The sequence below is a fragment of the Schistocerca nitens genome, chromosome 1 (assembly GCF_023898315.1).
Source record: "Schistocerca nitens isolate TAMUIC-IGC-003100 chromosome 1, iqSchNite1.1, whole genome shotgun sequence".
Taxonomy (NCBI): Eukaryota; Metazoa; Arthropoda; class Insecta; order Orthoptera; family Acrididae; genus Schistocerca; species Schistocerca nitens.
The window spans coordinates 266,067,744-266,087,371 of NC_064614.1; the positions used below are offsets into that span (position 1 = coordinate 266,067,744).

General features: G+C 43.5%; 1 protein-coding gene across 1 annotated transcript in view; it reads right to left on the reverse strand.

Annotated features, from left to right (window-relative positions):
• LOC126235368 (probable E3 ubiquitin-protein ligase HECTD2) overlaps window positions 1–19,628 on the reverse strand; it is a 313,075-nt gene that overhangs the window by 122,682 nt on the left and 170,765 nt on the right. Inside the window, exon 5 of the mRNA XM_049944094.1 lies at window positions 6,847–6,911. Within this exon, the coding sequence (XP_049800051.1) occupies window positions 6,847–6,911 (65 nt within the window). The remainder of the gene's footprint in view (window positions 1–6,846; window positions 6,912–19,628) is intronic.

Genomic DNA, 19,628 nt, shown 5'->3' on the forward strand with positions numbered 1-19,628 from the left:
GATGTTTAGCAAACTCAAGTGGCAGACTCTGCAAGAGAGGCGCTCTGCATTGCGGTGTAGCTTGCTGTCCGGGTTTCGAGAGGGTGCGTTTCTGGATGAGGTATCGAATATATTGCTTCCCCCTACTTATACCTCCCGAGGAGATCACGAATGTAAAATTAGAGAGATTCGAGCGCGCACGGAGGCTTTCCGGCAGTCGTTCTTCCCGCGAACCATACGCGACTGGAACAGGAAAGGGAGGTAATGACAATGGCACGTAAAGTGCCCTCCGCCACACACCGTTGGGTGGCTTGCGGAGTATAAATGTAGATGTAGATGTAGATGTATATGCGCTTATCTCTATCGCCTGAGTTTGTCACCTCAGTGTACAGACTATTGCGGAGCTGATCTTCGTAAAAGAACAGGAGAACTGATCATCACAGAAAATGTTGGAAACCGTGATTTCAATGCACCATTCGGTTGCTGTCACGTGTCTGAGGTGGATTCTGAGTGAAAGGGAATCAAGACTTTAGGATTGTTTTTTATTTCTTCGGATGTGGCTTGGTTCAGTGTTTCTAGGTATGTAAATTCATAGAACACGCGATATTATGCGCTAAAAAACACTCATCAATACTTTGAAGAACCGTTGCGTAATCTCAGGATCGGTTTTTGTTGCGCCGTGTCCGGTGTCCACATTGTAATAAGACTCTTTCATCATAGTGTTAAAGCTAACTGGTATATCTTTTGTTTAATCCATACGTGAAGCAACTCACAGAAGAAGAACGGCTGCATGGATATTTTCAGGAAGATGGAGCAACAACACACATCTCTTCAACGACATTGTCACGAGTTCATTAGGTGTTCGACGGGGATAGGACAATAAGTAGAGGCAGTGCCTTATCCTAGCCACCTCGATCCTAGCCGTCTCTCTCCCTGTGATTTTTACCTGGGGCTAATCGAAGAGGCAAATGGGCCAAAACGATCCCCACACCGTGGAAGAGATACAGCAGATTACTGAAAATGCTATTCTTGCTATCCATTAGGCAGAGATGCTATGCGTGTCTCACAGTTTGATTAATGGAGCACAGAGCTACATCGATGTCAACCGCGGTCATTTACAGCTTATTCTGTGATGTTAATTAACAAGGGTCAATCTTTCGAATCCTACCATCTGCTCTTACCAACTGGAATCTGGACTCACGTGACCAGGCCACGGTTTTCCTGCTGTCCAAGCACGGCAACAGAGCTTAAAAATTCCTCTATGTATGTATCACTGTTGCTAAGGCAGCACTTAACGTAGTATATTCTTTCCCTAGTTGAGTGTATATTTGCCAGCAGAGGAAACGATGTGCTCCCAAGGAAATGCCGTGCACGTTTAAACACCTTCGTCGCAAACACTGTTAATTCAGTGGTCGGTCCTCTCAGAAGACAACAGGCTACAGAGACTCGAGGCGAAACTCTGGCATTTGGCTAAGACACGTGCTGCTGTTATTTCCACGGTAAGCAAATGTTTGCCTGCAATACGCGTTCGATTACTTAGTGTGGTTCCAGGTCCCTTGTGTTTAGCAACATCGATCAGTAGAACGCACGTATGCAGCTTCTATGTTTGTGTTTCTGGAGTCGAGTTGAATTTCTCACAAAGCTGCGACATCAGGATGAAAAACGATAGTTTCACATCAAAGGAAAGGAAGAAGTTAGTGACTACAATATTGCAAGTTTGTTTCAGTCTTGCTCGCTCCATCATAAACGCTGTAAACATTTTGTCTTAACGTTCTTATTGTTACTAAAAACTGAAGAACTAGATGAAGTACCCAGATAACCAAACACACACACACACACACACACACAAATTGACGGTTGATAATTTATTTTAATATGTTGTCAGAACATGGTGAAACTAGGTGCAGGTCATATTTCACAGCAAATTCCTTCAAAAATGGTTCAAATGAATCTAAGGACTATGGGACTTAACATCTGAGGTCATCAGTCCCCTAGACTTAGAACTACTTAAACCTAACGGCATCACACACATCCATACGCGGGGCAGGATTCGAACCTGCGACCGTAGCAGCAGCGCGGTTCCGGACTGAAGCGCCTAGAACCGCTCGGCCACAGCTGCCGGCCAAATTCCTTCGAAACAACATGAAAATTGAAGATTTAACTTTCTATCGTTCTGTAAATTACACGTGTAATATCTGTCTAGAACTCGTGCAACTAAATTATTTTTCTAAACATAAAACAAACATATATTAGAATAATGTAATGGCGAAAACTTGATCATATATCTCTTTCTACAGTCTCTTGCTTTACCATTTAAAATGGGAAAATATGGCCTGCGTTCTAATGCACGTTTACACGTTGCACTTTGCACAATCTGTTCCCTCTGTGATTTTGTATTTTTCTAACTCGATCAATGAATGTTTATCGGTGCTATATTTTTTTAATGACGCACGAGTTCTTGAAACTTCCTGGCAGATTAAAACTGTGTGCCGGACCGAGACTCGAACTCGGGACCTTTCCCTTTCGCGGGCAAATGCTCTACCATCTGAGCTACCCAAGCACGACTCACGCCACCTCCTCACAGCTTTACTTCTGCCAGTACCTCGTCTCCTACCTTCCAAACTTAACGGAAGCTGTCCTGCGAACCTTGCAGAACTGGAAACATCCCCCAGGCTGTGGCTAAGCCATGTCTCCGCAATATCCTTTCTTTCAGGAGTGCTAGTTCTGCAAGGTTCGCAGGAGAGATTCTGTAAAGTTTGGAAGGTAGGAGACGAGGTACTGGCAGAAGTAGAGCTGTGAGGACGCGCTGTGAGTTGTGCTTGGGTAGCTCAGTTAGTAGAGCACTTGCCCGTGAAAGGCAAAAGTCCCGAGTTCGAGTCTCGGTCCGGCACGCAGTTTTAATCTGTCAGGAAGTTTCATATCAGCGCACACTCCCCTGGCACGAGTTCTTGTTTCTATGTACATTGAGTGAACTTATTCCTATAACTTTTGCGCTTCACTTTGTCACTAGAGTCGTGTTTGTACTGATATGTAGCGTCTGCAGCGGGACCCCATGTCAAGATAAGTGATGTACGAGGGGTTGCTGATCAGTCCTTAGCTTTTCCTAGTTAACATGGACGTACATTAATTCTGATGTTTTGGTATTAAAACTTGTTCCTTGCTTTGTATGTGACAGTAAGTGTGCAGCAGTAACATTGCTTTTTATTTTTCTATGCGGGCTTCAAGTGAGCATGGCACAAGAAAATCGAGAATTCACAGTGCAAGAGAGTCGTGCTGTAGTTAAGTTTCTTTTATTAAATAGGAACACGGCCAAACAAATTTGTCTGGTACATTCGGTGGTAACTGCCCTCCCTACTCCACTATCAACAACTGGGTTTCTGCATTTCAGTACTGAAGATGTGGAGCACTCTGGAAGGCCAACTCAAGTTACAGTTCTGGAAACCGTAGACGTGCTCATTCCGGGATCGTGGATGGACGGATAATAACTGCTAGAAAGATAGAAGACACTCTGGGAACATCCCGAGAACATGGCGTTCATATTAATCATGAGATGTTGGAGGTGAGAAAGTTCTCAACCAAATGGCTACCCATGTGTTTCAATGCAGACCAAAAGCTTGAACAATTGATTGCTTCACAGTGCATTTTGGTCCACTATCGTCGGGATCATTCGGGATTTTTGGATCGTTCCGTTACCATGGATGAAACATGGATATGCACAGTCCAAAGAATGGAGACGCAGTGTTCTCCAGGTCCGAAGAAACTCAAAACACAAGGAGCAGCAGACAAGTTGCTCGCGTCCATCACTTGGAGTAAAGATGGAATACTGGTTATTGACTGCCGGCCGGGGTGGCCGAGCGCTACAGTCTGGAACCACGCGACCGCTACGGTCGCAGGTTCGAATCCTGCCTCGGGCATGGATGTGTGTGATGTCCTTAGGTTAGTTAGGTTTAAGTAGTTCTAAGTTCTAGGGGACTGATGACCTCAGAAGTTAAGTCCCATAGTGCTCAGAGCCATATGAACCTGGTTATTGACTACTTAAAGCTGCAATTGGTCTTCAAAGATCGAGGAAAGCCGAGGAAAGGAATCTTGTTTCTGAAAGACAACGTCCCTCCTAACAAGGCGGCCAACACGCAGTATAAATCATGGCAGACTTTGAAATCCTCTAACATCCACCCTATTTACCTGACTTGGCCACCTTTGTTCCAAAACCTCGAGAAACATCTCCAGGGATGACGAATCCTGAACACTGAGGAAGTCAGAAAGGCTAAAGATGAGTGGTTTGTAGTACAATCGATATTTTCTTGGATGGGGTAAAGAAGCTGAGAAGATGGAATAAAGATGGCCGGCCGGAGTGGCCGTGCGGTACTAGGCGCTACAGTCTGGAAACGAGCGACCGCTACGGTCGCAGGTTCGAATCCTGCCTCGGGCATGGGTGTGTGTGATGTCCTTAGGTTAGTTAGGTTTAATTAGTTCTAAGTTCTAGGCGACTGATGACCTCAGAATTTAAGTCGCATAGTGCTCAGAGCCATTTGAACCATTTTTTGAATAAAGAGTTCTAAGTTCTAGGCGACTGATGACCTCAGAAGTTAAGTCGCATAGTGCTCAGAGCCATTTGAACCATTTTTTGAATAAATATGCCATAGATGTGTTGAGCTCAATGGGGAATATGTTGAGTAAATAATTTTTTTCAATGCCCTATTAGCATTTTTCTGTATAAAGCCAAGGACTTATCAACTTACCAGCAACCCCCTCCCGGCCGTAGTGAATGAAACTTACAATAACAAAATCTATCCATTGAGAATCAACGTTTGCACTAACTACCCAGTACATTTCTCAGCAGGATTACATGGATGGCTTTTAATATTAGTCTACTATTGAAGAAAATTCATTTGGATTTAACATCCCCTTAACGACAGGGGCATTAGAGATGAAACACAAGTTCGGGGTGAGGAAGGATATCAACTGTGACATTTTCAACGAAAGCATCACAGTATTTTCTGTAAATGACTCGGGGTACTCACGGGAAACCTAAATCTGGATGGCTGGATGGGTTTGGAATCACTTCCCTCCCGAAAGCGAGTCTGGTGACATTCCGCACCTTCCTCGGAGTACGTCGGTGAGTGACGAGATGCTTCGTGGACTATGGGACCGTAATATACAGGTATCATACTGAATAAGAACCACCGACATGGGTGAAAGTATACGATAATATACTCCAAGAAAAAAATACACGCCACGAAGGAATTATTCTAATAGGATGGAAATCGGTAGATGTGATTTACATGTACAGCCAAAAAAATGACTACACTTTCAGAAAAATAAAATAATTTATTCGAGGAAAGAGCTTCACAAATTGAGCAAATCAATAACTCTTTGCCGCCCTCTTTGGCCGAGAGGTTCTAGGCACTTCAGTCCGGAACCGCGATGCTGCTGCGGTCGAAGGATCGAATCCTGCCTCGGGCATGGATGTGCGTGATGTCCTGAGGTTAGTTAGGTTTATGTAGTTCTAAGTCTAGGGGACTGATGACCTCAGATGTTGAGTCCCATAGTGCTTAGAGCCATTTGAACCAATAACGCTTTGGTCTACCTCCGGCTCTTATGCAAGCAGTTATTCTGCTTGGCATTGACTGATAGAGTTGTTGGAAGTCCTCCTGAGAAATATCGTGCCAAATTCTGTCCAATTGGCGCGTTATCTTGAAAATCCCGAGCTGGTTTGAGTGCCCTACCACTAGTCCTCCAAACCTTATCAGTTGGGGAGAGCTCCGGCAACATTGCTGGAGGCGTCTTCGGTTTGGAATCTCATTGACTGGAGTAGAAATGTCTTAAGTGAGGAGTCCCGCTTCGAACTAAGCCACGATGACCAGCAAAGCCATATCTGGAGATGCTCCAGATAGCTGTGGGAAACCACCCCGACTGTCACTCGCTTACGTCGCGACAACCCGGAATGATGGTCTGAGGTGCCATTTCATTTCATAGTACGACCCCCTTGGTTATTACCCTGGCCCCCGCTTACAGCACAGCGTTACGTCGACGATATTCTACGCCGCGTTTTGTTGCCCTTCATGGCGATCCATCGTGAGCTTACATTTCAGCAAGATAATGCCCGTCCGCAAATGGCGAAAGTTTCTACTGCTCATCTTCGTGATTGCTAAACCCTGCCACGGCCAGTAAGGTTGCCGGATCTCTCCCTATTTGAGAACGCTTGGAGCATTGTGGGGAGGGCGATCCAACCGTCTCGGTATTTTGACGATCTAACACGTCAGTTGGGCAGAATTTGGCACGATATCCCTCAGGAGGACATCCAACAACTCTGTCAATCAACGCCAAGCGGAATAATTGCCTGCACATGGGCCAGAGGTGCGCCAACGGGTTATTGAGTTGCTCAATTTGAGGAGCTCTTTCTCTTGAATAAATTATCCACTTTTTTCTGGAATTGTAATCATTTGTTTGTCTCTACATCACAACTATCGATTCCCGTCCCATTCGGATAATTTTTTCGTGGTGAGTTTTTTTTTTTGGTCTTAGAACGTACAATTAAAAATGTTCCAGTAAATATGGGTCCGCAAACGAGCCATTTTGGACATAGTAAGAATGTGTGTTTACAAGCCGCCACTAACTTCCAATATGAAATATTGTCGTAATTAGTATAAAAGTACTTGAAATGTAAACTTTTCGATCAAGTACCCCGTCTAATCTCAAGTTTCAGAAATGGCCTACCTAAACAAGAAATCGCATACTTTCACCGGTTTCGGTTTTTAGCTGTTAATTTTGATACACCCTATAGGTGTCTCTCGTGTAATTCTGTACTGAAATATTATTTTATTGTCAAGCGAATCACATAGCTTTGAAAATGAATACTGTACTCACACTCTGTCTTCTTCCAGCAGCGCGTTGATGATTGCCTTCATAACGATCTTGTGAATGATCGATGGCTGCAACAGAAATGAAACATAACGTTAATAACTGTATTACGAATTTTGTTGCATGGATATTACACATTCAATTAGAATTTGGTTTCACTGGTTCAGCAGCTTGCAAACACAAACCTTCAGAAGTCGAATCAGCTCATCTATGCTTTGACTACTGAATTAATCCCTGGTAGCAATCTTACGAAAACTCACCAGGATGTATCATTGCTCCCGCCAGGATGTATCATTGCTCCCGCTAGAGCAGGAACATAAACAGGATAAATGTCTAATTATCAAGGGCACACAATGATACCCTCGTATGGGGATGTATCGTTCACATATTCTCTTGTATAATTCCAATCGCAAGGAAAAAATAACAAGTAGTTTGCATATTGTTGTTAGGAGTGTCGTTTCATTTGCATTTAGAAGCGTAAATCATGTTTTCATGACACTGCAACCTCATCTGTTGTGGAATCTGTAGCGCTGTGTACGATCCTTGTATCCAGCACCTCATCAACGTGATTTAGTGAGAACAGTAGAAGCGATACGTTCCGTGTGTGTAAAACACGCCAAGCTGGAATAAAATCTCATTTTTCAAGCCGCGTCAATTCAAATAAAAATCTCGATCTTTCGATGACCATCTCCGTAACCGTCGTCAGGAGTAAAACCGCTGACGACGATGGCGGAGATGGCCATCGAAAGATCGAGATTTTTATTCGAATTGACGCGGCTTGAAAACCGAGAAGATTTTACTCGGACGTGCCGCCGCGAAAGACCCCGAGGACGCAACACGCTAAGCCATCCGTGACATAATTTAGGAATAGCATAATGTGCCAGGCAGAGGCCAAACTGCCTAATTCCAGTGCAAACAGGAACTGAGAAAACTGAGATTATAGTTAAATGCACATTGAAAATTCAGCTTCAATTAAACTCAGATTTCTATTCATTATAATATTACTATGCAATTATAATTTTGTGTGATGTAAAAGTTTGTTGAAAACACAGCATACATAGTCTCTTGAACAGAAAACAATAGAACATTTGTATTTCTTCAGGAGTTAGTCAAATTGCCAACGAAAAAAGTTCACTTTTTATTTCACTACAACTTCCAATGTCTTTTTGCAGTAATCACGATTCACAGGAGGCATATTTCTTAGGAGGGACGCGGGAGCTGCCCTCTTTATCCTTGCTGATGGAGTGAATACTAGTGTATATTGCATTCTGGTTTATATTTTCACTTTCAGGTTGACTATCTGCTGTAGATATCTTCAACTTCATCGTAAGGAATGGAAAATCTTATCAAATGCGGTCTTGTACTGTAGAGTCGTGAAATAGAAAAGTCTGCAACCGAATCCATCGAATGTCAAGCCAATGTACTGGTAAGCCGTCGACTGTCTTCTTTTGGTTTGATATGGTGCCCTCAAGAGCCTTTGTAAACAAAAAATCATTGTGATTCATTTCAGCTGCTGAAAAGGAGTTCTTTGTTTTGCAGTACCGAACTGAATTGTAACAATCTTCTGGTGAGAAGTAGTATTGTGATTTTCTCACTTTAGATTTAATTACTGCGCAGTCGGAGTCATTTAGCAGATAACTGCGTCCAAGGATTAATAATTTTAAATCAGTAATATCCGCTTTGATTGCAGAACTTTGCAGAAGCTTCAGCATGATTAACACAGTTTTTGGATTTCGATTCTGACGGTGAAAGACTCTGAATAAGACGGAATATGATTGTGGTCTTTTGCTTTGTTTGTTACGTGCTGTTTCTAGCATGTAGCTAATTCTCGTGACTCGAGAACCTTCTACTTCTGGCCCTACTCAAATAAAACCTTCTTCGTTATCGACATCATGACAAACAAAATTGTATACGTAAGAGTTTCGTTTATGCTGTGCAACTGATGTCGTTAGCTTTACGTATAATTATTTAGGGGTATACTTAAACTCGATATGTAGTGCGACGATCACGTAAAATCAGTATTAAGGAGGGCGAATAGAATACTTAGGTTAAATACGAAGAAGAAAACGTTATGAAAATGCATACAAGAAAATTGAAGTCAGTCACTTTGGTCTACGAAAGCTGCAACGAAATGTTCGGTTGCCATGGAAACTATTGTAACCTACGGTGCAATAATTAATGAATGGAGGTTAAACATCTTTGGATACTGAAAATACACATGTTTGTGAAATTTTCGGTATCATAAGCAGAAAAATGATAAAAAATGGAGTTAGACGGTTTGGCTTCTGAGAGGCACTGTTATAATGATACGTATAATCTAGAATGTGTAGTGGTTTAGAGAACGACTAAGTGCACAATCATATTAAACGTTATACCGCAACACAGGAAATGTAAAATCACGAATATGGATAGCTGTCACTCAAAGTAGTTCAATACGCTGTATGTGAGAGCAGGGGGGCGAATGCAAGAACCCTCCATCGCCATTCTAGGCAAGACCATAGTGGAGTGTTTGCCTTCCTCCGACATGCTGCAAGTACGTAGTGTCAAGTGTATAGCTGTGTCGTGTGGACAACTGTTGTGGGTGCTTATACACTGAGGCGCCAAGGAAACTGGTATACACTGCGTATTCAAATACAGAGACGCATAAACAGGCAGAATACGGTGCTGCGGTCCGAAATATCTATATAAGACAACAAGCGTCTGGCGCAGTTGTTAGATCGTGTACTGTTGCTACGATGGCAGGTTATCAAGATTCAAATGAGTTTGAATGTGGTGTTACAGTCGTCACACGAGCGATGGGACACAGCACCTCCGAGGCAGCGATGAAGTGTGGACTTCGTAGTATGGCCATTTCACGAGTGTACCATGAATATCAGGAATCCGATAAAACAACAAATCTCCGACATCGCTGCGGCCGGGAAAGGATTCTGCAAGACCGGGACCAACGACGACTGAAGAGAAACGTTCAACGTAACAAAACCGCAACGCTTCCGCGAATTGCTGCAGTTTTTAATGCTGGGCCATCAAAAAGTGTCAGCGTGCGAACCATTAAACGAAACGTCATCGATGTGGGTTTTTGGAGCCGAAGGCCCATTCGTGTACCCTTGTTGACTACACGACACAAAGCTTTACGCCTCGCCTGGGCCCGTTAACACCGGCGTTGGACTGTCGATGACTGGAAACATGTTGCCTGGCCAGACGAGTCTCGTTTCAAATTGTATCGAGCGCATGGACGTGTACGGATATGGAGAGAACCTCAGGATCCATGGACCCTACATGTCAGCAGGGGTACTGTTCAAGCTGGTGGAGACTCTGTAATGGTGAGGGGCGTGAGCAGTTGGTGTGATATGGGACCCCTGATACGTCTAATTACGTATGAAGATAGTAACTGTTCCTGAAAGAACAGATACAATTGATGACTGTGCAGCTTCTCTAGAATAAATGATAATTAATTGAAACCCTCAGCTGCCGACAGGTGTTGTTGATATACCTCGATTGGGACAGGTGAAAATGTGTGTCCCGATCAGGACTCGAACCCGGGATCTTCTGCTTACATGGTAGACGCTCTATCCATCTGAGCCACCGAGGACACAGATGAATAGCGCGATTGCAGGGATTTATCCCTTACACGCTTCCCGTGAGACCCACATTCCCAACTGTCCAAACTGGGCAAATATCTGTTAGGAACATTACACATTTAGATTTTGGACAGTTGGGAATGTGGGTCTCACGGGAAGCGTGCAAAGGATAAATCCCTACAGTCGCGCTATTCATCTGTGTTCTCGGTGGCTCAGATGGATAGAGCGTCTTCCATATAAGCAGGAGATCCCGGGTTCGAGTCCCGGTTGGGGCATACATTTTCAGCTGTCCCCATCGAGATATATCAACAATACCTGTCAACAGCTGAGGGTTTCAATTAATTATCATTTACGTCTAGATACGACTGACAGGTGACACGTACGTAAGTATCCTGCCTGATCACCTGAATCCATTCATGTCCATTGTGCATTCCGACGGACTTGGACAATTCCAGCAGGGCAATGCGACACCTCACACGTCCAGAATTGCTACAGAGTAGCTCCAGGAACGCTCTTCTGAGTTTAAACACTTCCGCGGGCCACTATACCGATCAGACATAAACATTATTTAGCATATCTAAGATGTCTTGCAACATGCTGTTCAGAAGAGATCTCCAACCCCTCGTACTCTTACGGATTTATGGGCAGCTCTGCAGGACTCATGGTGTCAGTTCCCTCCAGCACTACTTCAGATATTAGTTGCGTCCATGCCACGTCGTGTTGTGGCGCTTGTGCGTCCTCGCAGGGTCTCACACGATATTAGGCAGGTGCACCAGTTTCTGTGGCTCTTCACTGTGCAATGGCTTTGTGTTGTTACGGTTAATGGGAAGGGAGTGGGTGAAACCACATGCCGACACTTAGTCTACTCGTCTGGAAAGGCACGAAGGGCCCGCCGAGCTTAACGTCCCCATCCGACGGACGATCACCGTCAACAGTGTCGCATGCCCTCATATAATGAAACACGACGGCGAGTTTTGGAATGAAATCCATGACACTGGTGCAAAGAGTGATGATGAGGTGATGAGGAACTTCACCGCACCATCCCTCCATCACCGGCCGATGTGACCGAGAGGTCCTAGGCGCTTCGGTCTGGAACCTCGCGACCGCTACGGTCGCAGCTTCTAATCCTGCCTCGCGCATGGATGTGTGTGATGTCCTTAGGTTAGTTAGGTTTAAGTAGTTCAAAGTTCTAGGAGAGTGATGACATCAGATGTTAAGTCCCATAGTGCTCGAAGCCATTTGAACCTCTCCACCTCTTGCCGGCCAAATATTGGCAGTGAAAATTTTCCACCACCAGAGAGAGAGAGAGAGAGGAGAGAGTGTGTGTGTGTGTGGGGGGGGGGGGGGCAGGGAAGTCTGTTCCATACTTTTTTCCATCAGTCTTCTGTTAATTTTGATGCGGTCTGATAGCCGGCCAGTGTGGCCGAGCGGTTCTAAGCGCTTCAGTCTGGTACAGCGACAGCTACGGTCGCAGGTTCGAATCCTGCCTCGGGCATGGATGTGTGTGATGTACTTAGGTTAGTTAGGTTTAAGTAGTTCTAAGTTCTAGGGGACTGATGACCTCAGATGTTAAGTCCCATAGTGCTCAGAGCCATTTGAACCATTTTGTTGCGGTCTGATACGACTTCCTCTTATTATTCGTTGGACGTATTCCAGTGTCTGTCATCTCCTACAGTTTTCGGCCTCTGTGGCTTTCTCGCGTACCATGGAAATTTTTCCCCGTAGTCTTAACTCGTGTCCCATCATCCTGTCCCTTCTTTTAGTCAGTGTTTTCCTCCAACTCCTTTCCTCGCTGATTCTGAGGAGGAGTTCTTCATTTCTTATCAGTTAAATTTACTTTCAGCATCTTTCTGTAACACTACATCTCAAACGTCTCGATCTTTTCCGGATTTCTCACAGTCCGTGACTGACTTCCCCCTCCAGGAACCATGGACCTTGCCGTTGGTGGAGAGGCTTGCGTGCCTCAGCGATACAGATGGCCGTACCGTAGGTGCAACTACAACGGAGGGGTATCTGTTGAGAGGCCAGACAAACATGTGGTTCCTGAAGAGGGGCAGCAGCCTTTTCAGTAGTTGCAGGGGCAACAGTCTGGATGATTGACTGATCTGGCCTTGTAACATTAACCAAAACGGCCTTGCTGTGCTGGTACTGCGAACGGCTGAAAGCAAGGGGAAACTACAGCCGTAATTTTTCCCGAGGACATGCAGCTTTACTGTATGATTAAATGATGATGGCGTCCTCTTGGGTAAAATATTCCGGAGGTAAAATAGTCCCCCATTCGGATCTCCGGGCGGGGACTACTCAAGAGGACGTCGTTATCAGGAGAAAGAAAACTGGCGTTCTATGGATCGGAGCGTGGAATGTCAGATCCCTTAATCGGGCAGGTAGGTTAGAAAATTTAAAAAGGGAAATGGATAGGTTAAAGTTAGATATAGTGGGGATTAGTGAAGTTCGGTGGCAGGAGGAACAAGACTTTTGGTCAGGTGAATACAGGGTTATAAATACAAAATCAAATAGGGGTAATGCAGGAGTACGTTTAATAATGAATAAAAAAATAGGAGTGCGGGTTAGCTACTACAAACAGCATAGTGAACGCATTATTGTGGCCAAGATAGACACAAAGCCCATACCTACTACAGTAGTACAAGTTTATATGCCAACTAGCTCATGCAGATGATGAAGAAATAGATGAAATGTATGACGAGCTAAAAGAAATTATTCAGGTAGTGAAGGGAGACGAAAAATTAATAGTCATGGGTGACTGGAATTCGGTAGTAGGAAAAGGGAGAGAAGGAAACATAGTAGGTGAATATGGATTGGGGGGAAGAAATGAAAGAGGAAGCCGCCTTGTAGAATTTTGCACAGAGCATGACTTAATCACAGCTAACACTTGGTTCAAGAATCATAAAAGAAGGTTGTATACATGGAAGAATCCTGGAGATACTAAAAGGTATCAGATAGATTATATAATGGTAAGACAGAGATTTAGGAACCAGGTTTTAAATTGTAAGACATTTCCAGGGGCAGATGTGGACTCTGACCACAATCTATTGGTTATGAACTGTAGATTGAAACTGAAGAAACTGCAAAAAGGTGGGAATTTAAGGAGATGGGACCTGGTTAAACTGAAAGAACCAGAGGTTGTAGAGAGTTTCAGGGAGAGCATAAGGGAAGAATTGACAGGAATGGGGGAAAGAAATACAGTAGAAGAAGAATGGGTAGCTTTGAGGGATGAAGTAGTGAAGGCAGCAGAGGATCAAGTAGGTAAAAAGACGAGGGCTAATAGAAATCCTTGGGTAACAGAAGAAATATTGAATTTAATTGATGAAAGGAGAAAATATAAAAATGCAGTAAATGAAGCAGGCAAAAAGGAATACAAACGTCTCAAAAATGATATCGACAGGAAGTGCAAAATGGCTAAGCAGGGATGGCTGGAGGACAAATGTAAGGATGTAGAGGCTTGTCTCACTAGGGGTAAGATAGATACTGCCTACAGGAAAATTAAAGAGACCTTTGGAGAGAAGAGAACCACTTGTATGAATATCAAGAGCTCAGATGGCAACCCAGTTCTAAGCAAAGAAGGGAAGGTAGAAAGGTGGAAGGAGTATATAGAGGGTTTATACAAGGGCGATGTACTTGAGGGCAATATTATGGAAATGGAAGAGGATGTAGAAGAAGACGAAATGGGAGATAAGATACTGCGGGAAGAATTTGACAGAGCACTGAAAGACCTGAGTCGAAACAAGGTCCCGGGAGTAGACAACATTCCATTAGAACTACTGATGGCCTTGGGAGAGCCAGTCATAACAAAACTCTACCATCTGGTGAGCAAGATGTATGAGACAGGCGAAATACCCTCAGACTTCAAGAAGAATATAATAATTCCAATTCCTAAGAAAGCACGTGTTGACAGATGTGAAAATTACCGAACTATCAGTTTAATAAGTCATGGCTGCAAAATACCATCGCGAATTCTTTACAGACGAATGGAAAAACTGGTAGAAGCGGTCCTCGGGGAAGATCAGTTTGGATTCCGTAGAAGTGTTGGAACACGTGAGGCAATACTAACCTTACGACTTGTCTTAGAAGAAAGATTAAGAAAAGGCAAACCTACGTTTCTAGCATTTGTTGACTTAGAGAAAGCTTTTGACAATGTTAACTGGAATACTCTCTTTCAAATACTTAAGGTGGCAGTGGTAAAATACAGGGAGCGAAAGGCTATTTACAATTTGTACAGAAACCAGATGGCAGTTATAAGAGTTGAGGGGCATGAAAGGGAAGCAGTGGTTGGGAAAGGAGTGAGACAGGGTTGTAGCCTCTCCCCGATGTTATTCAATCTGTATATTGAGCAAGCAGTAAAGGAAACAAAAGAAAAATTCTGAGTAGGTATTAAAATTCGTGGAGAAGAAGTAAAAACTTTGAGGTTCGCCGATGACATTGTAATTCTGTCAGAGACAGCAAAGGACTTGGAAGAGCCGTTGAAAGGAATGGACAGTGTCTTGAAAGGAGGGTATAAGATGAACATCAACAAAAGCAAAACGAGGATAATGGAATGTAGTCGAATTAAGTCAGGTGATGCTGAGGGAATTAGATTAGGAAATGAGACACTTAAAGTAGTAAAGGTGTTTTGCTATTTAGGGAGTAAAATAACTGATGATGGTCGAAGTAGAGAGGATATAAAATGTAGACTGGCAATGGCAAGGAAAGCGTTTCTGAAGAAGAGAAATTTGTTAACGTCGAGTATAGATTTAAGTGTCAGGAAGTCGTTTCTGAAAGTATTTGTATGGAGTGTAGCCATGTATGGAAGTGAAACATGGACGATAACTAGTTTGGACAAGAAGAGAATAGAAGCTTTCGAAATGTGGTGCTACAGAAGAATGCTGAAGATAAGGTGGGTAGATCACGTAACTAATGAGGAGGTATTGAATAGGATTGGGGAGAAGAGGAGTTTGTGGCACAACTTGACTAGAAGAAGGGATCGGTTGGTAGGACATGTTTTGAGGCATCAAGGGATCACAAATTTAGCATGGGAGGGCAGCGTGGAGGGTAAAAATCGTAGAGGGAGACCAAGAGATGAATACGCTATGCAGATTCAGAAGGATGTAGGTTGCAGTAGGTACTGGGAGATGATGAAGCTTGCACAGGATAGAGTAGCATGGAGAGCTGCATCAAACCAGTCTCAGGACTGAAGACCACAACAACAACAATGACTGACTTCCTCACAACGCTCTGTCCCAGAAGCACTCTGTCAGAAATTTTTTCCTAGAATCAAAACCTATATGCGTTTACTAACCTGCTTCTCATTTCCTCCTTGCTTCCTCCATCTTGCTCTATTTTATTTCCAAGTTAGCAGAATCCCTTCCGTTCGTCATCCACGCTTTCCGTAATTTTCTTGGTAAGTTTATTGCTAAACTCATGTCTGCTCCTCCTCAATACATTTGTCTTTGTTTTATTCTCAGTCTATATTTTGTGCTCGTTAGAATATTAATTACATTTAATAGTTCCTGCAGTTCTTCCCTACTTTCACTGAAGATAGCAATGCCATCAGCGAATCTTAACAGTGACATTTTACACCTTGAATTTTAATCCTAATCCTGAATCTTTCTATTATTTCCACAAATGCTTCTTCAGTGTGCAGACCGAGCATTAGGGGAGAAAGACGTCATACGGGCTTTACGAACTTTTTAATCGGAGTATTACTCTCGTGGTCTTCCATTCTTATTTTCTCTTCTTGGTTATTGAACGTGTTATATGTTATCCGTCTTTCCCCGTGACTTGTATCTATATTTCTGAGAATTCCGAACATCTTGTACCACTTTACGTTGTCGAACGCTTTTTATAGGTCGTCAGATCCATTGAAGGTGTCTTGATTTTTCGTAAGTCTTACCTCCATTACTGAGCGCAAATGTCAGAACTACTCTCTGGTGCCTTTCCAAACATATCATCATCTACCCGATACTCAGTTTTTTTCCATTCTTCGGTATATTGTTCTTTTCAGCAAATAGGTTCAAAATGGCTCTAAGCACTATGGGACTTAACATCTGAGGTCATCAGTCCCCTCAGCAAATAGCATGTACGACTCTACAGCTGATAGTTGTCGCATTTATGTAAAGGAATATATGTAATTTATGTAAAGGAATTTATGTAAAGGAATATATTGATGATATTTTTCCGAAAGCCCGTTTGTATGTATTCGGTCTCACATTTTACATGGCTGTCTGGTTATCACTTCAACAGTGTTGCTACAAATTTCCGTAGAAACAAAATTTGTTCCTCTTGCCTGGTTCATCGCAGGTGCACCAAAGCTCTGTCAAACTCTGCGCTACTGCATCTCCTATTTCTTCCAAACCCACAGCTATTTCTTTGTTTATCACGTCAGTGGACAGTTCCTCCCAGCCGTCCAGGCCCTCAGTGTACTCTTTTCACCTATTTGTTCTCTCCTCTCAGTTTAACACTGCAATTACTTTTGTTTCCTTTAATGTTAACGTCCTTGCTTCTTAAAAAAAATTAGTCAAGAGTCTTTTTTCATTCTTCCAAAACTTAAATATTAAGTAAGGACAGCTAATCAATTAATGCAAAAGTGATGCCCCTCATTGACTCCCCCATTTTGCCTTCATTTACTTTACCATTTAGGTTAAATTAATAATTATTCAAAGAGACTCTTTCCTCCATAAGTATAGCGTACCAGGAAACATAAGAACGTTTTGAAAGGCATTTACTTTGGCCACTTAAAAATGAGGGCAAGCGGATTGTAGTTCCAAGACACTGAGCAGAGTAATGTGCTTGTAAGTCTGAAGAAAGCCGCTTAGAACGCTCTGGACATTTCACATATCTTGGGCAGATACTTAAAGGTACACAGAACCTTTCTGCAGTCATCTTTTGATTTTCTCTTCAGAAAAAAAAATTCCGTCGGTAGATGCTTCAATATATTTCTTGGCTTACGACGCGGCTGGTAAGGGATCAGAGCTCCCACAATTGCATTTTGGAACACTAATGAGATATTTTTTACTGAAAAGCCTGCAATAACGTGTCCATATCTCATGAGTTGGAGGGAAGTATATAAAAAATAAGTAAACAAAGAAAATCACGATAATCGTAACGCACAAACGTATGCACTCACACATACGTAAATATACAAAGAAATTAATTTTTTCAGCGACAATGTACGACATTATTTCAGAAGTATGTTAAAAATAGATCCGGTCCTACGATTGCAACTAAGGTTTCCCGGAGGTTTTCCCTGGTTAACAGGTGCATGCTGGAACTGGAAATCTCCCCCATCGCCCCCCCCCCCTTCTCCAAATATTTCCAATCGCAACCCCTCATCCCCGCTTCCAGCGTATTTGGATGCTCTTATCTGTTCAGAAGTATCCAGGTACATGTTAGAGGGCATTAATATTGGGCGTACTCTGCTGTGGACACTTTTAATGTAGTGCCTGAATGCCTGTGGAGGAATGACACCCCGTTCTTCCTCGTGAGCTGAAACCGGAGAAGATAGTGATGTTGGACGGTGGGGTCTGGAGCGAGGTCGGCGTTCTAACTCATCCCAGAGGTATTCCATAGGATTAAGGTAAGGGCTTTGAGCAGGGGAGTCAATTTCGGGAATGTTGTTATCCACAAATCATTGCTTCACAGATGCTGCTTTATAGCAGGGTGTATTGTACTATATTCGTCTCCGAACTATTCTTCTACTGTAGCAGTACACAATGCCGTAAAATGTGTTCATATTCTTCCGCATTTAGTGTTTTTTAAAGTGCAATAAGGGGACTTTACACTAAGTAGGAAAAACATCCCATGCCGTAACATCACCTTCTTCATACTTGACTGTTGGCGCTAAACATGATAGTAGGTGACGTTTTACAGGCATTTGCAAAACCCAAAGCATAGTACCACGTTTCACTCCCTATGTACAGTCATTGTGCTAGCTGGGCTGCTGGTAGCACTTGGGAAGTCACGAGTGATTCATTTCACTGATTTCATGCGATGTTTTACGGTCACACTCTGATATGCTCGACGGTCTCTGTCCGTCGGGACGTGTTGTCTGCCTGGTCGTGATTTAACTGTGGTTATGGCTTCGCATTTGCGCCTCACAGTCAGAACATCAACAATCGGCCTGAACGGCTTTAGAAGGACTGAAATGTCACTGGTCGATTTGATACTCAGTTCACGTCTAGTGAACTAGTCTACGTTAGAAGTCACCGAGCTTTCCTGCCGGACACATTCTGCTCTTGCTGCTCCTCTGCTGGCAACACAATACTCCCCTCACCAGTTTTTATCCTGGCTTGTCATCTAGTGGTTCAAAAATGGTTCAAATGGCTCTGAGCACTATGGGACTAAACATCTGAGGTCATCAGTCCCCTAGAACTTAGAACTACTTAAACGTAACTAACCTAAGGACATCACACACATCCATGCCCAAGGCAGGATTCGAACCTGCGACCGTAGAAGCCACACGGTTCCGGACTGAAGCGCCTAGAACCGCACGGCCACCAACGCCGGCTCATCTAGTGGTCAATTCAGCATTACATAGGGGTGTCCGGATATCTTTGATCAGATGGTGTATTTGAGAAGAACAAAGACCAACAACAGCCCCCCAAGTTCTTATGAGGAGGGAAACAAAGATAAAATTACACTGCAGAACTAATGAAACTGTTACACCTGCCTAATATCGTGTAGGATCCCCGTGAGCGGGCAGAAGTGCCGCAACACGACATTGCACGGACTCAACTAATATCTTAAGTAGTGTTTGAGGGAACTGACACCATGAATCCAGCAGGGCTGTCCATAAATCTGTAAGAGTACGAGGGAATGGAGATCTTTTCTGAACAGCTCGTTGCAAGGCATCCTAGATATGCTCAATAATATTCGTGTCTGGGGAGTTTGGCGGCCAGCGGAAGTGTTTAAACTCAGAAGAGTGTTCCTGGATCTACTCTGTAGCAATTCTGGACGTCTGGGGTGTCGCAGTGTCCTGCTGGAATTTTCAAAGTCCGTCGGAATGTGCAATGGACATGAATGGATGCAGGTGATCAGATAGGATGCTTACAATACGTGTCACCTGTCAGAGTCGTATGTAACGTATCAGGGATCCGATTTCACTTCAACTGCTCACGCCCCACACTATTACAGAGCCTTCACCACCCTGAACAGTCCCCTGGTGACATGCAGGATCCATGGATTCATGAGGTTGTCTCCATACCCGTACACGCCCTG